This window comes from Taudactylus pleione, unplaced genomic scaffold (genome assembly GCF_031769625.1).
Source record: "Taudactylus pleione unplaced genomic scaffold, aTauple2 ptg000959l, whole genome shotgun sequence".
Classification (NCBI taxonomy): domain Eukaryota; kingdom Metazoa; phylum Chordata; class Amphibia; order Anura; family Myobatrachidae; genus Taudactylus; species Taudactylus pleione.
The window spans coordinates 1,377,444-1,404,776 of record NW_028285360.1 but is presented as its reverse complement, the minus strand read 5'-3'; the positions used below and the strand labels follow the sequence as shown (position 1 = coordinate 1,404,776).

Below are 27,333 nucleotides of genomic sequence, written 5' to 3'. Positions count from 1 at the left end.
ATGATTACCTTGAGGATTTTATCCGGACCATAACTAGGGTAGTGCGACCTGTGCTATAGCACAGGGCACCACAGGGCAGGGGGCACTGTTTGGGCCTGTCAATTTTCCTGTTAATTATCATTCTCACTTGTAGCTTCCTCTTCTCTTATCCCCAGCATCTCTTGGCCTCCCTTATCTCTTCCCTGGCCCTTCCCCATGAGGCCATGACCCTTTTTCAGGTGCACTATCTTATGTCCCTATTTAAAGAATGGGGGGCGCCAATGCTCTCTCTGGCACAGGGTTCCAAAAAGTCTAGTTACGGCTCTGGATTTTACTCTTGATGTTGGTCTCATTGGGGATATGATTTTAACCTTCGTGGTCTTTGCATGCTGTGCATCCTTAGTCCCTGGGAGTCAGACATAGGCCGGGATCCAATTGGCAGCAAAATCGGGTATCCAATTAAACACAGTTATTGCGTGCGAACATTTTCTGTTTTTCTCACAAAAACACATAGGATCCGAGAAAAGTCGCAGACCTATGTATTTTCACTGCCGCGAACGGGAGAAAAATGGTTTCTTATAACGGATTTGTGCTGGCATCGGGGCTAATTGGATAGCCCCGGACGAGGTATGAAGCAGCGGTAATTTACCGCGGCTAATTTGATAGTGGCCTCATAGACTAAAATGCCTTTCTCTGGGATCCTTAATCAGTTTAGACCTGAGGACATGATCCTGTCAATACAGAGACACCTTCGGGAAGATGGTGCCACACAGTAAAAGCAAAGACTGGCACTTTTTTCAGAACCTTTGCTCTCTTTTACTGCGCCATCTACCCAAATATCACTGGGAAGATGGCGCCGCGGAGAAGGAGGGACCCGCTTGCCGGCACAAGGAAAGATGCGTGGCTTGAGCGGCTGCTCAGAGGAGGGGGGCCCTCTGGGTTTAATACTCCCCAAGCAATTCATTACCAGGTGAAAGAAGAACAGGGAACAGCAAGGAATATTTGTTTGGTTCTGAGAGGCAGGAAAGTGTTTGCATACAAATTAGAGTAATTGTCCTGCCATTGGATGGTGGCAGGCTGTTATTTCTCCTGGAGTACTCAGTTATACCCCTTTCACATCGCAAATGCTGAGTTGCACCCGGGATTTGTACACGCATCGATCCTGGGTGCGACCCGGCAGAGACGTCTTTCAGACTGGCGGCCCAACTCGGGTTACCTGTTCACGCTACACTGTGAGCCGGGTTGAACTTACGTTCAACCCTGCTCGTTACCGAGTTGAATTGCCGGGTCGCTCGACACGGGTTATTTTAACTTGGCCCTTTCACACTGCACAGTAACCCGGGTTGCTGCGTGTTCATGTGCAATACCCAGGGTTATTTGCTGGCTGTGTGAAAGGGGTATTACTGTACATTACTCTGCATAAGTGTGTTGGGACAGGAATACTGTAACTGTACAGTAGTTGGCATGCGGTTGTAGAAATCTACTTTTACATTTAAATATTGATGCTTTCTTGTATTTGTTAATCCATTTTTTATGTCCCTTTTAATTTCTTTGTTCTGTTTCTATATTTTCCAGAAAATATGGAAGCAGTAGATTTCTCTTTTATTGTAACCTTACTAATGTACGTTTACGTGGGCCCTCTACACTTGGCTGATCAGATACATAGAACGGTGAGTAGTGTGTATATTTATTATCCATAATTAACCATAATGTGTAAATGTTATTATAGTAATATACAATATGATGTGTCTGATGCCTATCATGGGTGTTTTCTTTTATTTGCTACAAGTGCCTACCACTTTTGCTATGCTGATTATAATTATATTCACGCACGTACCATCCATTGAATAAAATAAAATGATACCAATACTACATAGTAAATTAATATATACTGAGTTATTACTTATTAATAACATAGGTTCATTGGAACAGTAGCCCAATAAAAAAATCTGATATTTTGTTTCAATTTGTTCAACTTGTATTGGGGTGATCCAAGCTGATTGGGTCTTACTGAAGTAGTGCACATTAGCGCCTGTATCTGTAAATGACTCTAGTACATGCTTTGTAAAGTTTTCTTTATGATTTCAAGCAGTTTTTTCATTTTATATGACATATTTAAACCCCAAGTTTTTGCTTGGTAATGGTTGACGCTATATACGTTATGTATATGTTATGTAATTATCTGACGTTATACTAAAAATGTTCTTTTAGAGTATGTGATTTAAGTTTTATTTGACCTCACATGTATGGCAATTCTACTGATGTTAAGGAAATATAAATATTGAGACATTAGATTCTGTATGTACACTAACTTATGCCAATGGGCTCTATTTATTAACATTATTTTTACTAAAATAAAGTGAAAAGGGGTGTTTTCACACCCTTTTCACATTATTTTAGTTTCACCTGTAGTTATTACAGGGCAATTGGAGTAGAATTAGTAAAATTCTACTCCAACCCCCAGTATCACTTATTTTTAGTAAAGCAGATCGCATTTCCCATAATTGTAATGGGAAATGTGATCCGACCTAAGTTACTAAAAATAAATTGTAAAAAAATACCGGGGGAAGCCCTGTGATAATAACGCCACCTGGAGGTGGCGTTATCCAGGGTCTCCCCCGGTTACCGGGCTCCCACTTTGCTCTAACGGGGAGAGCAGAGGCAGGAGCCAGTACCAGTAATCAGCTATGTGGTCTAAGCAGACCGCAAGCTGATTACTGTAAAAAAAAGAAAAAAAAAATTAAACATTTTTTTTTTCACTTACCTGACTCCAGGGACCGGTGATCGGGCCTCCGGTGATGGCTCCTCTCCGGTCAGTTGGTCTCCCATAGTACACTGGGGCCCGGTCATCAGGTGATCGGGCCCCAGTGCAGTATGGGAGATCACCTGATCGGGAAGCCCGGAGAAGATCACCGGAGGCCAGGAGCTGCAGGTAAGTGTAATGAAGGGAGGGGGGTCGCGGGGGTCCGCGATCGTGGGGGGCGGGGCTTAGGCTTAGCACCGGGGGGCGGGGCTTAGCGACGGTGGGGGCTATTAGCGGTGGTCGGTCGGTGCATGCGCGGGCTCTTAGTCGCGGTATTTTTTCCCGAAAATACCGCGACTAGAGTGCGGATGGGATCCGCAGGGACAGAGCTTTATCGCAAGCTCTGTCCCTGCAAGGGATTTATAGTAAATCCCTGTGATATTGCCTGAATTCGCAATGCGAATTCACTCGGTAATATCACACTACAATCCGCATTCAATATGCGGATTGTAGTAAATAGAGCCCAATGTGTTTACTGAGTAGTTATTAGGTCAGATGTGCTAAGCTCTGAAAAGTGATAAAATGGAGAGTGATAAACTAGCAGCCACTCAGCTCCTAACTGTCATGTTACAGTCTGTGTTTGAAAAATGACAGTTATGAGCTGATTGGTTGGCAGCTTATTACTCTCTATTTTATTACTTTCCAGAGCTTAGTACATATGCATTGCGAGAGGCTGAGTTATCACTGCCACACTATCTGAGGTGATGATTTTACAGATCTGTTTTGGGATCCTTCCCTCCATCAGAGATCTGCTATTTTTGAACACTCCTAGCAGGTGTTTCTTAGCCACCAGACACTGCTTCTCCTTCAGCAGCAAATGGAAGCACAGTCTGGGTGTTGTATATAGTTCCTGGTGACTTACGGAAGCAGCGTCCGCATTCTGGACGCGATGTAGATAAGTGATGGGGTATTGGGGATCTAAATTTGGTCTAGTTGGATGAATAGCCTTTGTCACAGGCAAGAAGTGTGTTGCTGTAGGATCATAGGGGCCTGGGGCATGGCCCAGACCATACAGGGTTAAAGTGACTCACAACAAAAGGCAACGCACAGGTAGGTGCTTTCTCTTTCTAAGTAATTTTCCCACCCTCCCTCCCCACTAACACTTAAAATGTTTATTTTTTGGAAGTTGGGCGTCCGAGGAAAAGCAATTGCGAACTTGGGCACCTATGTCTGTGTATGACACTTGTGCCGATGTGGGCAGCAGTGCTGCTAGTAGTGTCATGGATCCCTTTTGTTAGATGATGGAACATGAAGGCTCCTCCCAAGCTGACCATAGCGGGGGCACTAGGCCCAAACTTGGACAGTCACCCCGCTAGTGAGGGAGGAGTGACTGAGGTCTTGGCTTCACAGTCAATAGGATTGGAGAACCCAGTTAAATTGGGTGAGCTCGGATGGGCCCACCTGTGGATGGGGTGGGAAGGAGTACCCATCCCAATTACCAAATTGAATAGTATGTTTGCAATTGGTTTTCAGGGGCCACCAACTTTATGGAAGTGTTAAATAAATTGTATCTTCTTCCGCCAGCTATAGTGTGCTGTGTCTTTATTCAATGGGTTTTCAGAGATGGTCATATAGAGTGCATAAAAAATGCTACCAGGAAGTAGGCACAAGGGAATCCCTCATACCTGTAAGCGGCTTAAAGACTGTTTTCTCCTGACTTCTTACTGTGGACCAGGACTGAGGAATAGCAGTGGCCTTGATCCTTGAGCTGCTCTTTGTTCCTGTTTTTGAACTAGAGCATCCTGTGTGTAACACAGCTCTCCTGAACAAGTCTTTGAAAAGCCACAAGGGTTTATCATGGCTTGCCACCAGTTACATATTAGACAGAGAAGAGTGTATTGACTTCAACGGAAGGTGAGAGAAGGGGAGGTAAAGGGACCTGTAGACATACTGAGTTTCAGACAGCAAAGCGACATCCAGGATAAGATGTCCAAAGACAACTGGAGACAGGGGGAGGAGCAGAGGGCAGAGGAGGACAGTTACATTTGGGTGTTATCAGTGTACAAGTGATATTACTGGCCAGAGGAGCTGATGAGATCACCAAGGGTGGAGGCGTTTAGGGAGAAGAGTAGAGGGTCAAGAACAGATCCTTGGGAGACTTGGTTAGGTAAGAGAAGAGGGTTGGAAATTGGAGTCAAGAGTAGATGCAGTAAAGGAACAATTGGTGAAATAGGAGGTAATCCAGGAGAGCACAGTGTCACAGGATGATGGAATAGATGTTTCTCCTTCATCCACTAGGGGATACTGGAGGCTTCAAGACAGTGGTGTATAGACAGTGCTAAGTGGAGCTGGCACTTTAAATCTTTTGAAGTGTGTGACTAGCTCCTCACCCTCTATACCCCCTACAAGCCCAGTCTTAGTTTGTTACAATACAAAGAGTGATCTATGTGAGTTGCGCAAAATCACCACAGCAGCCTGTGAATAACTGAGAACCTTCACCTTAATGGCCCTCAAAACAAAGACCAAAACAATGAATGTGTATTCACAATGGCACTTAGTGTGTCCTTAACAGTTCTGAATTAAATCACCCAAAGTGATAAAATAATAATAAATCTTCAGAGTAATCATGAGAAATACAGTTTTCTTCTAATAGATATCTCAATAAAATATTTCAAGGATGCACTCACAAGGATAGAATAAAACAGACATATATCCACCACAATGAGGATTTTCCCTTGATGTGGACTTGCTTCTAGGAGTAATTCAACCCAGAAATTCCTGGGTTGAATTACTCCTAGAAACAAGTCCACAAAAAGGGAAAATCCTCATTGTGGTGGATATATGCCTGTTTTATTCTATCCTTATGAATGCATTCTTGAAATATTTTATTGAGATATCTATTAGACAGTGTTGCACTATTATTTGCGATTCTCTTGTGTTTCTTTTCAAGCTGACCTCAATCTGAAAAGATTATTTTTAAGAAGAAAACTGTATTTCTCATGATTACTCTGAAGAGTAAGATTTATTATTATTTTATCACTTTGGGTGATTTAATTCAGAACTGTTAAGGACACACTATGGGCTCTATTTATTAACATTGGCCCTCATTCAGAGCCGCTCGTTAGCGGCAGTACGCTCGTTCCGAGCGATGTTTGCACATCTGCGCATGCGTACGGTTTTTAGTACGCATGCGCGAACCAGTCAGTGCGGCCGAAAATCGTTTGTACGCTATATAGCGAGTGCCTGCTATTTTGAGTGACAGAATGAGGCGTATGTGGGTGGTAACAGGGGAAGGTGCTTGAAAATGGGGAGTGGAGATCCGAACGCAGGCGTGCTTAAAGGTCAAAACGGGCGTTTTATGGGTGTGTATATTTAAAACAGCAGCGTCATTGTCCACGTCACTGGGTTATTTTATAGCCAGAACTGCTCGCAAATTTGTGGTAGCAAACACCAACCACAAGAATAGCGAGCAGTTCATACGCTGGTCGATGTACTCGATTAATCTAATAAATAGCGGACATGACGTATGGTGTGAGCGGCCAGGGGGCGTTTTTAACAAATAAACGAGCGTATGTTTTGCTCGCTCGTTCAGACTTAGAGGTGTGAACAGACTGCAATGTGCGTACGGATCATTTGAATAGCCACCCCTTGTTTTTGAACGAACGACCGCAAATAGCGAACGGCTCTGAATGAGGGCCATTATTTTTACTAAAATAAAGTGAAAAAGGGTGTTTTCACACCCTTTTCACATTATTTTAGTTTCACCTGTAGTTATTACAGGGCAATTGGAGTAGAATTCGTAAAATTCTACTCCAACCCCTAGGTATCACTTATTTTTAGTAAAGCAGATCGCATTTCCCATAATTGTAATGGGAAATGTGATCCGACCAGAGTTACTAAAAATAGATTGTAAAAAAATACCGGGGGAAGCCCTGTGATAATAACGCCACCTGGAGGTGGCGTTATCCAGGGTCTCCCCCGGTTACCGGGCTCCCACTCTGCTCTAACGGGGAGAGCAGAGGCGGGAGCCGGTATCAGTAATCAGCTGTGTGATCTAAATCGACCGCAAGCTGATTGCTGTAAAAAAAAGAAAAAAAAATGTAAACATTTTTTTTTTACTTACCTGAATCCAGGGACCGTTGATCGGGCCTCCGGTGATGGCTCCTCTCCGGTCAGCTGGTCTCCCACAGTGCACTGCTGCCCGGTCATCAGGTGATCGGGTCCCAGTGCAGTATGGGAGATCACCTGATCGGGAAGCCCGGAGAAGATCACCGGAGGCCAGGAGGATGCAGGTAAGTGTAATGAAGGGAGGGGGGGGGGTCGCGGGGGTCCGCAATAGCGGGGGGCGGGGCTTAGCATTGGTGGGGGGTAGCAGCAACGGGTCGGCGCATGCGCGGGCTCTTAGTCGCTGTATTTTTTCCGAAAATACCGCGACTAGAGTGTGGATGGGATCCGCAGGGACAGAGCTTTATCGCAAGCTCTGTCCCTGCAAGGGATTTATAGTAAATCCCTGTGATATTGCCTGAATTCGCAATGCGAATTCACTCTGTAATATCACACTTCTTGCAGTGCGCATAGCGGACCCCCAACAGACACTACTACCGCCAGCAGCAGGCAGCTCTGTAAGTATACCTGGCTCCCCGAGTAGCGGGGTAGCCAGGTTATCCACAACAGGCGGTACTCAGCAGCAGCAGCAGGCTGCCCTGATTAGCGGGGCAGCCAGGCAAGTAAAGGCTGCGCATTCACAGCCAGACAGGATGCTGGAAAATAGCGCTATATATATTTAAAATAAGGCACCTAACTGGGGGGCAGAGCTTAGCTCTGGAGCTCATCTCCTTCCTCCCATCGTCCCCAGCGTTCTCTGTAAGCGCGCTGGTGGCCATTAAAGCAGAATCAGCGTCTGCTGCACATACAGAACTGCTGCATGAAACTGGATAGCCTAATCCTGGTCTGTAAGTAACTGAGGGGTTTAGGCTGGTCACGAGAGCATATAAGGAAAGGTTAGTAACTACTTATTATCACTGGTTATTCCTTCTATGCCTAGCGTTTTCTGGTACTATTAGGGCTGGTATGGCTCTCTCCTGACCTATTTCACTACACTTTTATGTTGTTTGTGTGGGGTCTGTATGTAGCATGACTGGCAGATCAAAAGCATCTCAAAAGCTATTTACCTACAAAAAGTGTGCACTTAAGTTTACACAGGGCAGTCATCTAACTCCCAATTGTGTGACAATTGCAATTCTGAACAACAGTCTGCAGGAATGTCAGAACCAACGTCTTAGACGCAGGTTACATCCGTTATGTCCTCTCTCTCTGCTGAGCTGGAAGCTTCTCGCAAAGAAAGTGAGGCTTACAGGTCAGCAGCTCTAGAGGAACCAGCATGGGAGGCTATATCCATGGAGGGGATTTCAAAAGCCATGACGCTTTCCCGTACCACTATGGGATCCTCTCCTCAGGTCTCAAGACAGAGACTGTTACCCTCAATCCTCCGTCTTTTCTCCTCTGATGGCTGGACGTGAGGCATCTCATCAAGGCCGACTGTTCACCATCTGGGACTGTACTCTAGTGACCACAGATTACAGTCTCAGAGAAATGGGGGTGATAGTTCAGCAATTCTACTTCAATGGCCTTTTAGCCAGACCATGCCATGGTTGTGGGGGCACAAGAAGTTCTCTGGCCATAAAGGAAACAGTCAACATCATGATGTGGCTTGAGCGGTACGTCCCTGTCATATTGGTCATCTTTATTCCTGGGCTCGAGTATTGGGAGGCCGATTACCTCAGCTATCAAGATCTCCAACCCACTGAATGGTCCCTTCATTTAGATGTCTTCCAGGTTCTGGTCGACAGATGTGGTTTGTCGGACTTCGACATGGTGGTGTATCAGCTAAACCACAAGGTATTGCTCCAGCACTATAGATCCTAATGCTCTTTTGGTCAATGCCATGGGGGTTCTATGGGACTTTTGACTTATTTATCTCTTCCCTGCAATTTTAATGTTGCCTTGGGTCCTCAAGCAGATAAATCAGTAACAGGTTACATTAATCCTGGTGGCTCATTGGCTTTGAGCTATTATTCGAATTGCTTACATTGTTCATGGTTAGCCGATTCCTTATCAGATAAAGGTTCACTCCACTAAGTCAATGGATGCCTCTTGGGCTGCTCGTCATGTGACCTCTGCTGAACAGTTGTACAGGGTGGCCATCTGGTCATCTGTGCACACTTTTACCAAACTTTATAGGTTTGACATCTTTGCGTCCATGGATGAGAGTTTTAATCGCAAAGTGCTTCACACTTTTATAGAGCAGTTCCTCCCTAGAGGACTGCTTTGGGATATCCCTAGTGTTCCACTTTCCCCCAGTGGAAGGAGAAAATAGGATTTTTTTTGTACTTATTGTAAAATCCATTTCTCTGATTACATGGGGGACACTGAATCCCTTCCAGTGCTTTCTGGTGTTTGTTCTTTTTCTGTACATAGAGCCTAATTCAGAGATGTATGTAAACCCAATGTTTACGCACCTCTCCAATAGCGTTAACTATGTGCAGAAGCTGCACTGTGCATATCTGGGGCTGTGATGTCGCTCACAGTGCCTCAAAGCCGCAGCATGATTGACATGCTGCTGGTATTTGAAAGCAGTGACATTGAGCTTTCCAGAAAATGGGGTGGCTACGTCCTTGGCCGCGTGATTTTCCCAGACATCCTGAGTAACCTGAGGGCTACTCAGATGTTCGATGGTCACGCAGTTGATGAGAGAAGCTGACAGTGGGCGTCTTTTTAACTTAAGATGCCTCCTACAGCTTTTGCATATTTTAACATAGCCTCTGCTTACAAAGACGCAGCAGCTGTGCTCATGTGTCCATCTCTGAATCAAGCCCATAGTTCTGTTGGGACAGTTTAGTTCTGTGGTCTCTCTGAGGTTTGTAGCCATCTGGCGTACAGAGGGGTAGGAGCCCTATTCAAAACAAGTCAAGTTTTGAAGTGCCAGGCTCCACACGCCACTATTTATACCCAGTGTCCCCTATTGAATTGTGAAATGGATTTTAAGTACAAAAATCCAGATTTTGCTATGTTATAACATGGAACCATGTTGGAGTTCATTAAAATGTTTTCCCACTAATAAATACAAAGTGCTTGATATTGTGCCAAAATGTTTTTCAATCCTACCGCCTGTCTAAGTTAATTAGGAACGCAAAACTGAAAATAAGTTATTACATTAGTATTCACTCCCCCCACTGAGAATGTAAGCCCATTCTTCTTGACCAATTGCTCAAGATCCATCAGGTTGGATGGTGATTATTGCTGGACAGCAATTTTTAAATGTTGCCAGAGATTAAATGATCTCTCGTGTTCTACTCTAGTTTGCTTTGCTGTATGCTTTGGGTCATTGTTGTACTGTATCCACAGCACTTCTATTATTGCATCACATTGTCTTGTTAGTGATCTTATGTGACAAGTTAATGTTCTGCATTGTGCTGGTTAAGTCTACTTTGTTCTGTGCAGATCTGCATTTGTTTGCCTACAGTATGCTACCTTTTACCATGTGACAGGTCAAAGGGCCTCCATTCTGGTCCTTTACGGTTCGGTAGAGCTTATTTCCCCTTCGCGCTAAGGACCTGGAAGTGACGTGCAGTGAGGGCGGAAGTGCGATTCCATGCTCATATAGTCCACCTAGAAAAGAAACTTGTCCCCTCGCGGGCTCGCTTTGCTTGCCACTCTTCGAGCTCGGTTATTGGTCTTCGAGCTCGGTAATGATTATATTCCCCCTCTAGGTCCACGTGGATGGTAGGGAATGACGTTGGACAGTAGCTCATGACGTCGGGGTCCTCTCCGCGAAGGGCATCTAGACACTACCTTTACGATTCAGTTCTTCTGTGTATGAGTTGCTGACAGTGGCTGTGATAAATCTCCCATCTACCCTACAGGCTTATATCTTCTTACCACACACATATGCACACTATTTATTATATCTCTTATTTATTTGTTACCACATGTACAGTGATCTACTCTGCAGAACCACAGCTGTATTATATAGACAATCATTCCAGTCAGTATTAATAGAAGGTGGAAAGTTCCAGAAATCTTATTGTCTGTGGATTAAGAGATGGACTTGGTTTAGTTATGTGAATAGTTACACACTGCTTACGTGTGATGAGGGTCAGAAAAAAATTGTCATGTTGGAAGATAAATCTTCTAACCTAGACTGCATCAGATTTTCCTCCAGGAATTCTCTGTACTTTGCTCCATCCACTTTCCCTTCTATTTTTATGAGCTTCCCAGTTCCTGTCACAGAGAAACATCACCAAAGCATGATGCTGCCACCATGTCTCAATGATTGTAGGGATGGTGTTTTCATTGTGATGTGCAGCATTAAGTTTGTGCCAAGCATAGCGCTTAGCATTGTGGCTGAAGAGTTTAATTGTGGTGTCATAGGACCATAGAATCTGCCTCTGCATGTCTGCCACATGTCTGACGGCTAATAGTAGCCGGGCTACAGTCGTCACATTGTGGCACCCCTGTTTATTGTCTTGGCCGAGTACTCTTCTATGGTACTCACAAGGCCCAGGTCCCATGGTGTGTGTCCAGTACTTTCTCCAAGGATGCTTCCTGATCACATCCTCATCCTCAAGGCCGGTAACAGCACACCGTGATAGAGAGGCAACCTACTGTATGTAACTTTTCCCTATCTGCAGACTCACTGACCACACAATGAAGGAGGATGCAACGGTATTTTATTTTGGTATTGAAGGTATTTAATGTTGACTTGAAAGAAATAAAACAACCACTAAAGCAATTAATGTACAAACAATACTTAGCAGCATAACAGGTTCAAGCATTAAGTTCAACACATGCAAGGGATTTTTAGCACTTGGAGTGCACCAAGGTGGCTACGGGAACAAAAATAGTCTTTGGTGGCAAAGAGTTCAATATGTGCAATATATTTTAGCACTTGTAGTGCACCAAAGTAGCTACGGGAAGAAATGGTCTTTGGTAGCCAAGAGTTCAATATAGGCAATGTAAAAAGGACTTTCAGCAGCACAATACAATAGATACAAGAACTTAAACCTCTGACATTTGAATTTAAATTAGAAGGTAAAATCAGGATAACAGTGCACCATCAACAGTATGGCAGAAAAATAGAACTTTATATTAGGAGAAAAATCAGGATTACCCGAATATCTGAGTGTAAACTCTTCTGGCAACAATATGTTTGCAATGTGTAAGCTTTTCTGGTACAGATACTGTATTTGAGTATAAGCTTTTCAGACAACAATACATTGGCAATACGCTAGCAATATGTAAATCTCCTCTTCTCCCTTCTGTAGGTGATCAGCATCACACGGGGTGGGGGGTCCTCTTTTCCTGCAGCGCTTCCTCCATATAACTGAATTCTATTATTTATCCTATCTCTCCTTATAGCTGATCCCTATTATTTCTCTGATCTGTGCATATACTGTAATTGTCTCTAATACAACCTCTAACTTTGTCAAAGCTAACCGTAACTGTGGAGCCAGTTTATTAGTTATCAGGATTTGAACCTAATAAATAACAATTCATATTGCATTATTTAGCACCATTTTATTGGATCTATTTAACAATGCTTACTTGCCTGGACAGCACTATCAAACCTAAGCACTTTGGCCCTCATTCAGAGCCGCTCGCTATTTGCGGTAATTCGTTCTAAAACAAGGGGTGGCTATTCAAATTAACCGTTCGCTAATTGCGGTCTGTTCACGCCTCTAAGTCTGAACGAGCGAGCAAAACTTGCGGTTGTAATTTTGAAAAATACGCCCCCTTGCCGCACGCACCATACGTCATGTCCGCTATTTATTAGATTAATCGAGTACATCGAACAGCGTATGAACTGCTCGCTATTCTTGTGGCTGGTTTTTTCAACCGCTATTTTGCGAGCAGTTCTGAGTTAAAAAAAAACAAGTGACGTGGTCAATGACGCTGCTGGATTAATTATGCACTCCCTTAAAACGCCCGTTTTGACCTTTAAGCACGCCTGCGTTCGAATTCCACACCCCCGTTTTCAAGCACCTTCCCCTGTTACCACCCACATACGCCTCCTTCTGTCACTCAAAGTAGCAGGCATTCGCTATATAGCAAACAAACGATTTTCGGCCGCACTGACTGGTTCACGCATGCGTATTAAAATCCGTACGCATGCGCAGATGTGCGAACATCGGTCAGAACGAACGAGCGGCCGCTTACGAGAGGCTCTGAATCATGGCCTTTCTCCATTATGAAGTCTTTCAACAAAAGCCTTCACTTCCTAGATGCACCCAAATCTCTTTCCAGCGATACTATAAAGGGTATATATAGGATACAATGGCTAACACCAGTAGTAGTCGGCATTCCGGCGCACACAATGCCAGCGGTCAGAATCTTGGCACTGCAATCCCGGCAGGAATCAAAATCCCGGCTCTAGGATCCCAACGGCTGCGATCCCAAAGATGAGTATTGAGGTAGGGGGAGGCTTAGGTTTAGGGTTAGGGAGAGAGTTGGGGTTAGGCACTAGGGGGAGGGTTAGGGTTAGGCTGCGGGAGGGTGGGTTAGGGTTAGGCTGCAGTAGGGATTTGTTAGGCGTAGGGATAGGGGAAGAATACATACCTACATGCGTCGGGATTTCCACCGTCGGGATTCCACTGAAGAGACTCTGACCTCCGGCATTATCAGCGCTGGGATCGGGTACTCAATCCCATCTGAAGATGGCATTAGCTAATTAAGCCAAGCATGATAAAGTGGGTATCTGATATCTCCTGTGTTTTTGGTTTGTTAAATAGGCTGGTTACTTAAGTGATAAGGAAACAAAAGTTGGGAAATGATGCAAATAAATAGGTCCCTGTAATAGAACAGTGCCTGTGCAGATTCTCTGAGGCATCAGCTTTAGGAAAAGTGCTAAACAACACTGAATAAAAGAGAAACGACACATTTTACTAATATTGTGTGTGTTTTATCTCTCCCATATAATTACAGTATGGATACTCACATTGCTGAAAGACATATCAAATCATACAACAGCTGAGCTCTAGTTTGTAAGTGTTTTTTACTAGACATTCTGTATTATCAGAAAAGAAAGAAATATAGTGTAATCTCTGTGCATACAGTATACAGCTAGTTTCAGCCCAGCCTATTTATAACATTGTAACTCCTATCAGCTGCTAAATAAAAAAAATACTTTTCTTTTTAGGTGATCTCAAAACTGCTGAGTGGACCAAGCCAAGTGATGTGGAAACAACCCAGAAAAAAACAAATCCTCTTATACAGGTTTGGACAATCGATGATTCCCCTAATTTGGTTTGTGACTACAAATCCCAGCATGCCATCTGCGGGGCATGCTGGGACTGTTTGTGCCACGACATGCTGGAATTTGCACCAAATTGCCTAATTCTGTTATCTACTTATATTGGAAAGAGAGACAAGCTGATCCTTAGTTTGCATGCAGCACTGCCATTGCTGTGCATGCACTTGTGGTTACTACACTAATTATATTTTACCTTTGCCCTAAGACAACAATTTATTTTTTACAATTAGTTGTACCCGAAAGGTATATAAGCCCCCCCCCCAATTAACTCTTTAAATGTAATAATTTTTGAAACACAGCAAATGTAAACCAATTTTATAATTCACTACAATATTGACTAACAATTTATGTGTATAAACATAAATTCACCAATGTATAACTCCATGCCTTTAACTACTCCTAGTGATGCCTAGAAACTGGCAATGCAAGGGTAAATCCCCACAGCCTGCGTTCTAGACACCAGGCACTAGGTGTCCTATTTGGCAAAAAGAGAGAGAAGGAGAGGTGGAAGGAAGGAGAAGGAGGAGTGGATAGAAGGAGGGGGTGTCTGTTTTTACGTCTGGTTGCGTAGGAAAGATCATGGCGGATGGAGATTGAGATCCCCCCCTTCTCTACCAAAGCCCGGGAGAAAAAAAAAATTGAATAAGCAAAGGGGTAAGTGAACATTAGGGTTAGTGACTGAGACAAGACAAATCTAAGAGCACTAAGGCTGTGGTTCTCTGACCTATTCACTTTTACAGCAGAGTGTGACAGAGAGAGAAGCACCCAGGCGTACACACAGGGCCCTGCAGGGAGACAGGAGGGTTAAAGCTAGGTTTGGAGTGAACCACAGGAGACAGAGGAAAAAGCAGGAGGAGAGTAATGGCTGCAATCCACTTGCTTGTGTTATGGTTGTAGATTAGGGGGAAGGGAGGAAGGGGGAGGGGAGAAAAACAGCAAGAGGAGTGCTCTGACAAAAAGACACAGAGGGAGATTAGTTGAATGTGTATTGAGAAAAATAGCAGAGTTTTTTAAATTAGAATGTATGCTGTGATGGACAGAATGTGTTGTCCTAATATGACATTTCTAATATGTTGTAGTGACTGTTGCAACAGTCCCAATTTGCTGTTGTGCTGTATGTTACAGTGTGATCTCTGTGTGGCAGCATTCCTTGTGTTGTGCTGTAGCTGCCTTGCTCTGAATGATACAGTGTAAACTGTGATGTAGCAATCCCCTCAGCTTCTGTAGCTGCATACTGTATAACATAGTGTGACTGTGTATTTCTTTGTGTACGTGTCATCGTTGCCACCTAGATTTCTGACACATTATTGCTAAATCCATTCATACCTAAACCAATTAAACACCTTCATGAATTATGGATTCTTGGTGTAAAACTGGTGATTACTAATCCTCCTTTCTGTGTGACTGTCACCAGATTGTTGTCTGTTCAGTGCAGTGTTTCTCTACCACGTTTCTGTTCTCCACAATTTGTATACAATATTGATTGCTTATACAGTGAGGCCAAGTATCCTTTTTGTTAAGAACTGCAGTGTGACTCTAGAATATAAACACGTGTATATTGATGAAGTGACTTTGACATATGGGATTGGCTAAATATTGTTCACATGTTCAGTGAGCTTGTATATGATGTATATGAACATTTTGGGAAGATCAGGATAACTTGTGTTGCCAGATTTAGACAACGTTCGGGGTATATGTTCATTTTAAAGCTCTGTGCAGCTCCTGTCTGGCTACTTACGTCAGCGTTCAGCTGCGGTCAACGTGCTGTGACTGGCGTATGGAGACCATCTCTATGTGAACACACTTTCTGTACCCACTGCATTTTACTATATGCCATTTAACAAATGACTGTAAGCAGCGTTTAGGTCCAATCAGCGCATTATACAAAATGCCAGAGTACACACCGTGTTTTTCCAAAGGGCCAACCATGCTGCAGTCACTGTGCGTTGGCTAAAGCTGAACGTTGCTTTAAGCAACCACTTAGGATGCGCACAAAATATTGTAGTGGATACGTAACTTAAGAATGATCAAATTTTGTTTCCTGCTCGGGCCGGACCTGAGCACTGCATGTATTGTCACCACGTGAAACTAAATGTAGTAGGTGCAAACAGTGTGGTTCACATAGAGATCAATGATCACCATGATTAGCTGTGTTCATACTGCGGTCACAAGACGCTGGTTGGGAGCCGTAGTTGATATGTATCCTAAGGGCAGTGTCAGCAAAACTTTTTCAGTCAGTAGCGCCCAGTCAGAGCTAAATCAATTCCAAAGTTTCAAATGAAAGTGAAGGTCACACAAGCACTTCAGCTCTGCAAAAGCTACATACAACATGTTCACAGCTGAAGCACTCTCATGTGACAGAAGGAGCAGCTCACCTAAGCTAGAATATTGATTCCCAGCGTTTGTACTCAGGAAAGTGTCATTTTCAGTCACTGCCATGTAACAATACCCTTATCTAGATAATATAATGTTGACAAATGCTGTCTATTGCTATACATATCTATCATTACATTTTTACTATCATTATTTCCCATAGAGACCTCAAAAAGTGAGCTGGGGAACCATCCTTGGCTGTTTGCCACCTTCGTACTCCACCTGTACATTGTCGGATTGCATGGATATTTATACTGCCTATCTGCTCAGGAACTGCTTAAACAGATGAATTCTTTGGAAACTTAACACTGGATCCACATCCTGTCTTCATCCAAGATCTGTACCATTCACCTGCAGTACTTCCCTCTTGCTGCCCGCAGAACCTGCAGTCGTCAGAGTGTGGCAACTAAACTACAACAGTTTGCTGTAGAGTTTGCCAGCGTGGCACAGTCGGCCTCATAGAATCATGAGGAAACCTGGTCATCTGAGGGGTAATTATTTGGAGTGAAAACCATATACATTTACTGTGTGTATGTATGTATGTATGTATGTATATGTGTGTGACAGATATGCCACATATATTTCTATGGTCTGTATAACTTTATGCTGGGTACACACTTGTTGATATATCGTTCCTTTCGATCAACATGCGAGTGCATTGGCGAGTGTGTACACACCCACTATGTCAGTGAACATCGTTGTTCAGACATATCAGGTTGGCCCTGAAGCACAACCGATGCTGTGTGTTTGGGCGACCCACCGACCGCATCTACACTGACTGCAGGGACTGCCAACACTGACGTCTCAATAGGGCGGGCATTTAAATGCCCGCCCAGTTGTGAAGTCAGACCAGACATATCGGACAACCGATTGGTAAGTGTGTATAACTTACCAATCGGCCGCTCGGACTGACCAATCCATCGTCCTAGTGTGTAAACAGCTTTAGTGTACAACTATGTATATTGATTGATTTATGTCTGATATCTGACATAATTTCATTAGGTAAATGTGTGTATTATAGCAAATAACACCCTGCTGATAGTACATTTTTACAAAACGTCTTGGTTCTCTGTACTACCCTTACTATATACATAATGGTCAATCAATGTTGTCTTAAGTAAACAAAATTAGATTTGTGTGTGTAATCCACTGTAGATGTGCTTCTAATATACAATATAGTGCAAATCATTCTCTATAAAATGTGTAAAGAGCAATGATACTAAAAATCAGCTAAAGGTCTTTTTCAATATAATTATACTTAAATTTTACATTGGTAAGTATATTTTTCCAGGTGATAAATACCAAGCACCAATTATACAGGTACTGTTTGCAGGATATACATTCATGCTCTGGCTAATGCAAAGAAGATGCAGGTATTGGATAAAACTGACGCTGCTGCCAAACGCACCCTAGCAATCACCCTTCTAGGAAGACCATAGTAAATAAGGGACACACAGTGTAATGTACACAAAAGCTATCCCCCATTGTCAGGTTCTCATATAAAGATGCTGGATGGTCCTCGTTGCCTGCAGTTATGGGTAGCATGTCTACAAGAGGAGACCTCAGCAATTTGAAAGAGGGGTGATAGTTGGGGTACATTTGAATGGAGCCTGAGTCACCAAGACAGCTCAACATGCTAATGTTTCATGATGAACTCTGAGGAGTTCAAAAACATCAGCATAGGGCAACAATGAATGGAAGTACATTGTCCAGGATTGTGACTATGCCTTCATTAATTCAAAGTGCAAAGCAAAATGGGTGAACAAGAACGTCCGTCCGTTGATTGACACTGACGATAACTGACGCTGACAAAGTTTGCCATTTGGAATGATCCAAACAGTCTGATGACAAACCACCCCCAGAGCATGATATCGACTTGCAGTACATAATATGCTCATTACATCTGGCAAGTCCAGTGGGCAATGGACAACCGTGCTGAGATAACAGGTGTTTTGGTCAGATGAATCAACTTTCGCCATGTTCATGAAAAACGGACAAGTGCATGTTTGGTACCAACCTAAAGAACTTTATAGCCTAGAATGCTTGTTTCCAAAAGTGAAGGATTTGGCAGTTCCATAATATTGTGGGGAGAATTTTTCTGCAAAGGTCCATGTTTAATAGTACTGACTGATCATCTTCCCCACTATCTGAGACTTTTCTTTAGTGACAGAAGGAGATGAAAATACCCTATCCACAGGGCATGTGTGGTCACTGAATCGTTTGATGAGCATTACACTGATGTCAACCATATAGCATATACTTCTCAGTTACCAGATCTGATCCCAGTGGAATATTTATTAGATATTCTAGAATGATGCCTAAGACAGCGTTTTCCACCACCATCAGCCTTACCGCTGCAATTTTTTTTCGTAAGAACAGTGCTGCATTCCTCCTGCACAAATCCCGACCGTGATTGGCTCATTGTCACTGAGCATGCTGGTCCTATTGACCACATGTGGTGGCTCAATGACCTACTAAGTAACTTTATATTGGTGTCTGCGTTTTAGAAAAATCTTACATTTTCTCTTATGACAAATGCATGATTTTTACGTGTGAGTGCAAGCAAAAATATTGTAAATATACAGTACATATTGGTGGTTATTATATTCTTGCTTTCCCATATGTTTTCATTTGCTCATCCTTTTTTGTGCAATATGATGTGACTTACACTATACGCACAACGCTGCGTGGCTGGATGCACGGTGCTGCTGACTCATATCGGCCCTCGGTCTTTTGCCTTTTCTCCCAGGCGAGCATCTGAGTCACACACCACTGCTGCGTGCAATGTCAGTGCCTAAGGTACTCATGTATTGTACTTTTGTTGCCTTAGTAATATGGTCTATCATTATCAATACACAAAGACACTTTTTTTGTAATGGTACAGCACAAGTGTTTTTTGGTGGCCTATAGTCTGTTACACAAATATCAGCTTTTACTAAGGATATGTTTATTGATAGAATCAATGATAACAGAGCAGAACCTCAGGTGTCCACCAGGAATTTATTGTACTAAACATCACTCATTTTTGCAGCAGCAAAAATAAGCGATCGTCTCTGCTCTTGGATGCTGGAAATATGTGCAGAAGAAATCTGCACGAGGCTGTGAAGGAACCTCAATGCACAATTGAATTTACCTCATAAAAAACCTGGAGGAAGTCATCTGTGATGCAAGAAGAATAATCTATATAATAAGCGAGAAAGCATGTCTGTCTGTTTGTCCTTTATACACAGCTAAAGTTTCGGACCTAGCCCCATATGGCATGGTGTGTATTTTGATCAGGATTAGGTTTTTGCCTAGGTTTGAACTTCGTCAGGGCCACACACTGTCACACAATCCTTAAAAATGGAGACACTCTTAAATTACACAGGTTGCGGGGCTGGCTCCAGTGGCAATTGGCAGTCTGCCAAAAACCTGTGAGAAAGCTACAAAAGTATTATTTTAGCCTCACAGTCTGAGCAAACTCTTTGGCTCATGCAAGTTCATATTAAATCTAGGGCCTCGGGGAGGGGGGGTATTCAATTAGCTGCAGGGCTTAATGCCCCTTAAACTACACATTAATGCCCCGTACACATTATACTACGCAGTAATGCACTTTATAGATTATACCACATAGCATAGTAGTAGTGCCCCATATAACACATTATTCCACACAATAGTAGTGCCCCTTACACATTATGCTCCCCCCCAACCCAAGCAACTCAGCTCCCTGTGACCCTCCAGCAGCCTCTCGCCTTCCCCTGTGTGCCATCAGCAGATGTGGACTTGGAGCCGGGCTGCCTGCTGGCGCACGGCAGGCAGCAACATACATGGACAGACAACATCGTCGCACTTTGAATCTGGCGCCGGTCGCAAGCCAATCGGAGCTTGCGGACCAGAAGCCAATCAGTAGCCTGATTATCTTGCGACCGGTGGTGCTGGCCTGGTCTACCTGCCAGTGCGCCAGCTGTAATCAGCTGGCGGCCAGGGACCAAATCAACACCACTGACACCTGGGCCCCCCCTCGGCATCCCAGACTGGACCGGCCCACCTTGTGTGCATGACTTGGTGGAGTGGGAGCGGCGGGCCACAGAGGCAACTTGGACACCAAAGCAGCTACACCCCTTGCACCCACGGTAGTTATGCGACTGTTTGCATGCATGTTAGCAAACCGTGGGGTCCTTTTCAGGATCAATGGGAATAGGGTTATAGGCGAGGATAATGTAAACAAATAAAGGCTGCAGATGTGCTTCAGGGTCTAGTTTTCAGCGCATGCAACGCCGGGTATCCCAGCTAGTTATATAAAATATGAAAAGTCAGTCAATGTCCTTAATCGCTAAGCTGCGTCTGCTGAATGTAATTAATGCAGAATGGATGTGGAATCAAATGGAACAAAAGGCTCCATCATTTTATCTTTTTCTATTCAGCTCTGACCCCTTCCCTGGTTCTCACCCTGCGGAAATTGTATAGATACAGTAGGTGCTGCTGCAGTATACCATTAGCCAAATAATACTTATGTTCCTGGGCTCTGTATTTGGCCAGCTTGGATAACACATTCATACATTTGTCATTCTTATAACTATGAGAACGAAACCATTCAAGTCTGAGATGTTTCTTATTTGTGCTGATATATTTGGGAAGTTTCTTCTCTCATTTTAATTCTATTTTCATTGACTATTCTTCCATATGAAGTTCTTATAAGCACACACCTGATAATGTTTGTTCAGGTAGCGTTTGTTCCTATTTTGTTCTCCATTAATGTTGTCATAGCAATACATTAATCTGTTCTTGTACTGTAGAGATTTATGTTGGTTCCTGGAAACATACATGCATATACTTTGAATACGGACTGACCAGTTTCTCTATTTGTTTCAGCAACTGACTGGAAGGATGGGAGGAGACATGGCCGACCGGCAGACACACACACTCATCAAGGTACCTTCACAGTCCATACTGTATCTATAGCAGGAAAGTTAAACTTTTTATTGCCTAACTGAATCCATTTTATTTGTTTGTACTATTTCAAAGCTAGTTGGGGGTCTATACAGTATATAGCATAAACTGATATGGCACATTTTTATACATTCACAGGTACGGTGCAGAACACACAAACAGTAAATTATAAAACATATATGGATGGTTATATACTAGGCAGCAGACTGACTTATGATTGTAGCAAATTTACAGTTAATTTAGAATATAGCTGTAATGTGAGAACCATATGATAACAGTTGTTAATTTGTAGAAAACTTAAGTCCCTTTGCAAATAAATGCTTACTGTGAACGACAGCGAAAATGAAACTTGCGCAGTGTGACTCAGACGCATATGCAGACCACTAATAATCACTCAACTGCGCAAACTTCGGCATTGTGTATATCTCTGAATCAAGCCAGAGTCTCTCCTGAGGTCCATCAGCTTGTGTCTGCAGTTTCATAGAACATATCACTTTACCTTAATGTCTGGTTATAGATGATGGAATTCTTTCTGTGTTTAACAAAAGCAAACCTGGACTTCATGAAGTACTGTAGGTAGGTTGGGATATTGGATTGTGGCGTATGGATGCCAGTAAGGTATTCTCTTTGCATGTTTTTATGCCTAATAAATACAAGTGGCTGATTTCAGATTATAATAGAGTGAGTATTGTTGTCATTTATATTTTCAGAATAATTTGTTCTGATTAGGACAACGTCTGGTACTATTGGAATAGCCATCTGCATGCTGATGCTACTGTGTTTTATTAGCATAGAATTGTATCAGTTCTTGCACTTGTATCACTGCATACTGCAAATGACATACAGCCAATCAAGGAAATGTTCAAAGGAGCATCTGTTTTAAACTCTAATTGTTCATACTCCAATATATTCAGTATACTTTATTTGATTATTAAATCAATTTGTATCACTGATTTTCTTAGAGTAGGGTCTCTTGCATGAAAGCTTTTGGTGTTTAGCCGGTGCATCAGGTTTGGTAGCACGGTTGGCCTGGGAGACGTGTTAGCTAATTTGGATAATTGGCTTTAGGGGATGTAGTTGTCATCCCGGTGGTCAGAGATTTCGATGCTCAGAATACCTGCGCCGGAATCTCGACCGCCAGCATCCCGGCGGTAAGTATTAGGGTTAGGATTAGGGTTATGATTAGGCACTAGGGGTGGGGAGGAGGGATTGGATTAGGCTGCGGGAAAGGTGGGTTAGGGGTTATGCTTCTTACCTTTGGGCATTGGGATTCTGACTGCTGGGTATTCTGATTGCCGGTATACCGACCACCGGGATCCCGTACCCAACCCGGCTGTAGTTTGTCATAGATTCTTCATATTTTAGGGTTATATCTGTGGTAAAATATACATAACTGAAAGCCTCTGCTTCGCTGGTAACCTCATGTAAGGGCTAAGAGCGATCCAGGTTTATGTGAAACAGAGAAAGTAATTAGAATAGATAAATTGTACTCTATGCTACACAGTATCCAATAATAAGGGGGTATAATGCCCATTTTTTTTATTTTATTTAGCCACACATGACATGTTTACACAGTCTCCTACACTGTTTCCCACTTACAGTCATTAGTCACATCCCCATTAAGCTCTACACAAATTAAGAATACTATCCTTTTTTAAAGCATGCGGGATGCATCTACTGCTCAAGTCTGTCACTGCTGCTGTCAGTCTCCGGGCAGTGAGAGAGAGATGCCCCAGAGCTTCAGGCAGAGCTTGTAAGTAATGAGGCAGAGGCTGCCGAAAGAAAGCTTACAGGACACCAGGCTGAGAAACTGGTTCACTGTTGATGAATCTGCTTCATAAATAACAGTTAGTCCAGAGATGCCAATCTTTCTGATTGGAACATTTTTCTTTCATGCAGATTAATTGAGACATTTTGCCATTAAAAAAAAACAACAACTTGTATCCAGTAGGTAAAGTTCCTATTTCTTGAGCACCTGACTATTTCAATAGAAACCAGCACAATGACAATAAGACTTAGGGGTCTATTTACTAAGCAGTGTTAGGAGATAGAGTGATGAGAAAGTGATAAGGTGCCAGCCAATCAGCTCCCAACTGCCATCTCACAGGCTGTGTTTGAAAAATGACAGTTGGGAGCTGATTGGCTGGCACCTTATCACTTTCTTATCACTTGTCACTCTGTCTCCTAACACTGCTTAGTAAATAGACCCCTTGGTATTCACAGACAAAGAGGTAAAATGCCCTGCTGAAGAGCTAGCAATCTATAAAATATGACACAGAAAGGCTGTGGATGCCACACCTGCTTCAAAGTGTTTACAGCTCTCCCCTTTTCATGTACTGTAAATATATATGTGTGGCGGGAAAGTGCCACAAAAGGTCTAAATGGGGGGTTGCGCTTGTAAAAGAAGCGGCAATCTGTGGACCTGAATAGTACAAGATCAGTTTGTGTAGCTATTACCAATAGATTTGCTGGATTACTGTTGCCTTTATTGTACCATTTGTTGCCACTACTCTTACAAACAGTAATCTTGACATATAATACTGATTACTGTAAGTTTAGTCAAAAGATCTTTTTCCAAAAACATTTTGTACACAATACTACTTATGGTGACAAATTAATTACTGAAACTCCTTGAAATATACACCAGATATTCAGCTATCTTCAGAGGAATGTAGTCATTACATCTACATTTAGAATGTGAACATAATACCGACCTGGTCATTATGTTGACAGTCACAAAGTCAACAGTAAATGACGAGGTTAGGGTTCTAACACTGTAAAAATGCTATGTTGACATGCCTACTATCAGCATGCATATTAACATTAGGCCAGGGCTTTACAAATCACGGTCGCCAACTAAGATTTTAGTCCTGGCGATCACATTTTAGAAGAGCCAGGTACTATTGAAAAGTTGTAAATAAAGCTAATTGTAGAAAAAAAATATCAGATACAGAGAGCTCCTATTGATAGTTATGGGAGTGGGCGGGATGCTGCACGTCTTTCGCAGCCCGCAGGGTGGAATGGTCGCCTGCCACATTCAATTATTGTGGCTTCTACCTTCTCTGCATGGAAGATCATAGATCCGGTCCTTCTCCCTGCAGCGTGGTTTCAACAGTAGGGAGGAGAGTGACCACGCCGTGCTGAGCAACAGCTCTGCCTGCAGTGAGGAAGAGGATAACGGCGCCATGGGGAGCTGCAGCACGGCAGGCAGTGGGGAGCAGAGTGACTGTCGCGGGGAGCTGCATTACTCCTGGCGCGGAGGAGTAGTGACCACCAAGGAGCAGGGAAGTAAGTTTCCGCGTGGCCGAGGGGAGCTGTATCATTACTGGCACTGTGGCGGAAAGTGACCGTGTGGGATCTATAGCACTGCCAGTGGGGAGTAGGAGAGTGGTCACTGGGGTGTTGCAGTACTGGTGACTGGGGAGGTAGAGTGTGTTCTCCAGGAAGCTGTACACAGCTGGTAACTATTTATATTATTTCATTAGAATGTCCTCCCACTATTATATTGTTAAAAATTGAGGGCACTCCTGTGTGTGATGAACTATAAATATTACCTCACCCCCAATTCATAGTGCACCACACACAGGTGGGCACCACCTGTGTGTGGTGCACTATGAATTGGGGGTGAGGTAAGGAGCACGTGTGGTAGTCTATACAAGTTTTAGTATATATATTTTGGCCCGGCACAGTGGTCTGGCCCCTAAACTTTTCAACTATCTCCTAGATCAGTGTTGGCTAACCTTGACACGCCAGCTGTTATGGAACTACATAACCCAGCATGCACTGCTACAGTTTTGCTATTAGGGCATGCTAAAACTGTGGCAGGGCATGCTGGGATATATAGTTCCACAACAGCTGGAGTGTCAAGGTTAGCCAACACTGTCCTAGATTGTACTAAAATTGGTCGACCCCTGACATTAGGCCATGTTGACACACCCTTCTAAACACTAGAGATATGCAATATGTGACCCGGACGCTATTTGCAGCCGCTCGCTGGCTAAAAGGGGCCGGCACCTGTATAAAGATGCCCCTTTGCCACTCGCAACACACGTCATCTCCAGCAGTTGTTGGATTAATCGGGAACAGCGAGAGCCATCGGAGCTGCTCGCAGCGCTTGTGGTAGCCTTTTCCCACCACAACATTGCGAGCAGTTCAGGCTAAAATACAACCCAATCACGTATGTAATGACGCTACTTTGCTAATTATGCACCCCCATTAAACGCCGTTCTGACGGTCGGGCATGCCTGCATTCGCACATCCACACCCCCGTTTTCAAGCACCTTCCCCTGTTACCACCCACAAACGGCACTCTGTCACTCAAAGTAGTGGCCCGACTGCGGGCTATGGGCGAGCACTTTCCCATCGCAATGATTGGTTCGCGCACGCGCATTGCGACTCATGCGCAGATTGTGAAAAGTCGCTCAATGCGAGCGCAGCATAGCGTCCAGGTCTGAATCAGGCCCTATGTATACATCGTGCCTTGTGCACTATGCACTTAGCAAAACAATTGAAGGATACATGTTGGCTTATTCACAGTGCACAAGTCAGTAGTAAAGCAAACAATTACACTAGATGACATGGTGACAGGTCCGCTTTACTTACTTTACCTTTCAATGATGTGTAGTTTTTCATTGTCTTCTTTTTTTCATAAATAATGCAACTTCAATTGGCGGAACACTTCATTGTACTTTATGTTTTAGTAGGCTTGTTATTATAAAGTAAGGCATGAGATCAGTCCAGGTTTACGTGAGACTCAGAGAAAAGGAATAAGAAAAGGGGTCCTTCACCCTCTCCATCCAGAATACAACAATAATCATAAATGTGAATCTGAGTACATTAATCATGTACTTACTTTTATGGAGCATACACACGGCCAGATTTTTCTTCAGATCTGAACGATAACTATTTAAAAAATCATATCTGTCAGATGAACGATTTGAGCGATGCGCATTCCCGATGGTCAGATAACGATATCTGCAGTTAGACTTGGACGATTCCATTAATTTCAATGCAGTCAAAAATCGTTCAAATCTTTGGTAAAATGGTTCAACTGACAGATCTGACAAATCTGACCATGTGTATGCTCCATTAGTATATTTTTAATAACTGAATTATTTACATTTTTAAGACTTGTACAAAATAATTATGCTAAAATGTTTACTGTTTTTTTACTTATAATATACAATTGGTCGGCATTATAACAGGCATGGAAGCCATATTTTTGTCCAGACTTTTAAATAGAGAACTGCAGGTCTCAAAAAACCCTGACTTGGACTTCACATAATGTGGTTAACAGGCAGAGAAAATTCACCCAGTGATTTGATGGTCTCTTCCGAGGACATTCCCTGGGTGGAATTCAATTGTTTCTCCTTCATCCACTAGGAGACACTGGAGGTCAAGACAGTGGGGTATAGACGGTGGTAGAGTAGAGCCTGGCACTTTAAATAATTCAGAAGTGTGACTGGCTCCTCCCCCTCTATGCCCCATCAGCCCCAGTTTTTAGAATGTGCCCGAGAGAGCCAGTCGCACATCAGGCTGTCTCCAGCCTTTGTCATATATTTTAATTTTAATGTTTTTATTTACAAGCATGAGGACGGGCAGGCTGCTTACTGTGGCAGTCTGCCTGCTACGTGGGAGCCGCCGGGAAGGGCACTGCCATGGCTACTGCAGCCTGTGTCCGGTGACCCTGAGGAGGGGGCACCAGATGGAGTCATCAGACCCAGCGAGGACCCGCCACTGCTGACACCGGCATCTGTCCGGGTTCCTCGCCGCCCCCTCAGCCCAGCATCCCGGGCCGCAGCAGTCTGTAAGTATATCCCACCACTCCTGACTAGCTGGAGTGGTGGGCCAAAACGCTGGGCTCAGGACAGCGCGCGCTGCGTGGCTTTTACACAGCCTCCTTCCCCCTGCGTCGGAGCTGCTAACGAGACCCGCCGCTGCACTCAGCAGTCAGCGTCCGGGTCTCTGGCTAATGCCTGCCACTGGTTTCCCCTCCTATTTA

The 27,333-nt window shown here is 43.5% G+C and overlaps 1 protein-coding gene across 2 annotated transcripts in view; it reads left to right on the top strand.

The window, feature by feature from the left end:
• Positions 1-1,554: 1,554 nt before the first annotated feature.
• The window catches only part of SCMH1 (Scm polycomb group protein homolog 1), a 73,283-nt gene continuing 47,504 nt past the window's right edge, over positions 1,555-27,333 (top strand). The window contains exons 1-4 of one of the 2 annotated variants that reach the window (XM_088459993.1): positions 1,555-1,649; positions 13,917-13,993; positions 16,567-16,894; positions 21,255-21,314. In XM_088459993.1, coding sequence (XP_088316119.1) covers positions 16,870-16,894; positions 21,255-21,314 — 85 coding nt within the window. In that variant the 5' untranslated portion in view covers positions 1,555-1,649; positions 13,917-13,993; positions 16,567-16,869. Of the gene's footprint in view, positions 1,650-13,916; positions 13,994-14,565; positions 14,685-16,566; positions 16,895-21,254; positions 21,315-27,333 lie in introns of those variants that run through there. The other variant, XM_088459992.1, reaches the window with a different exon arrangement.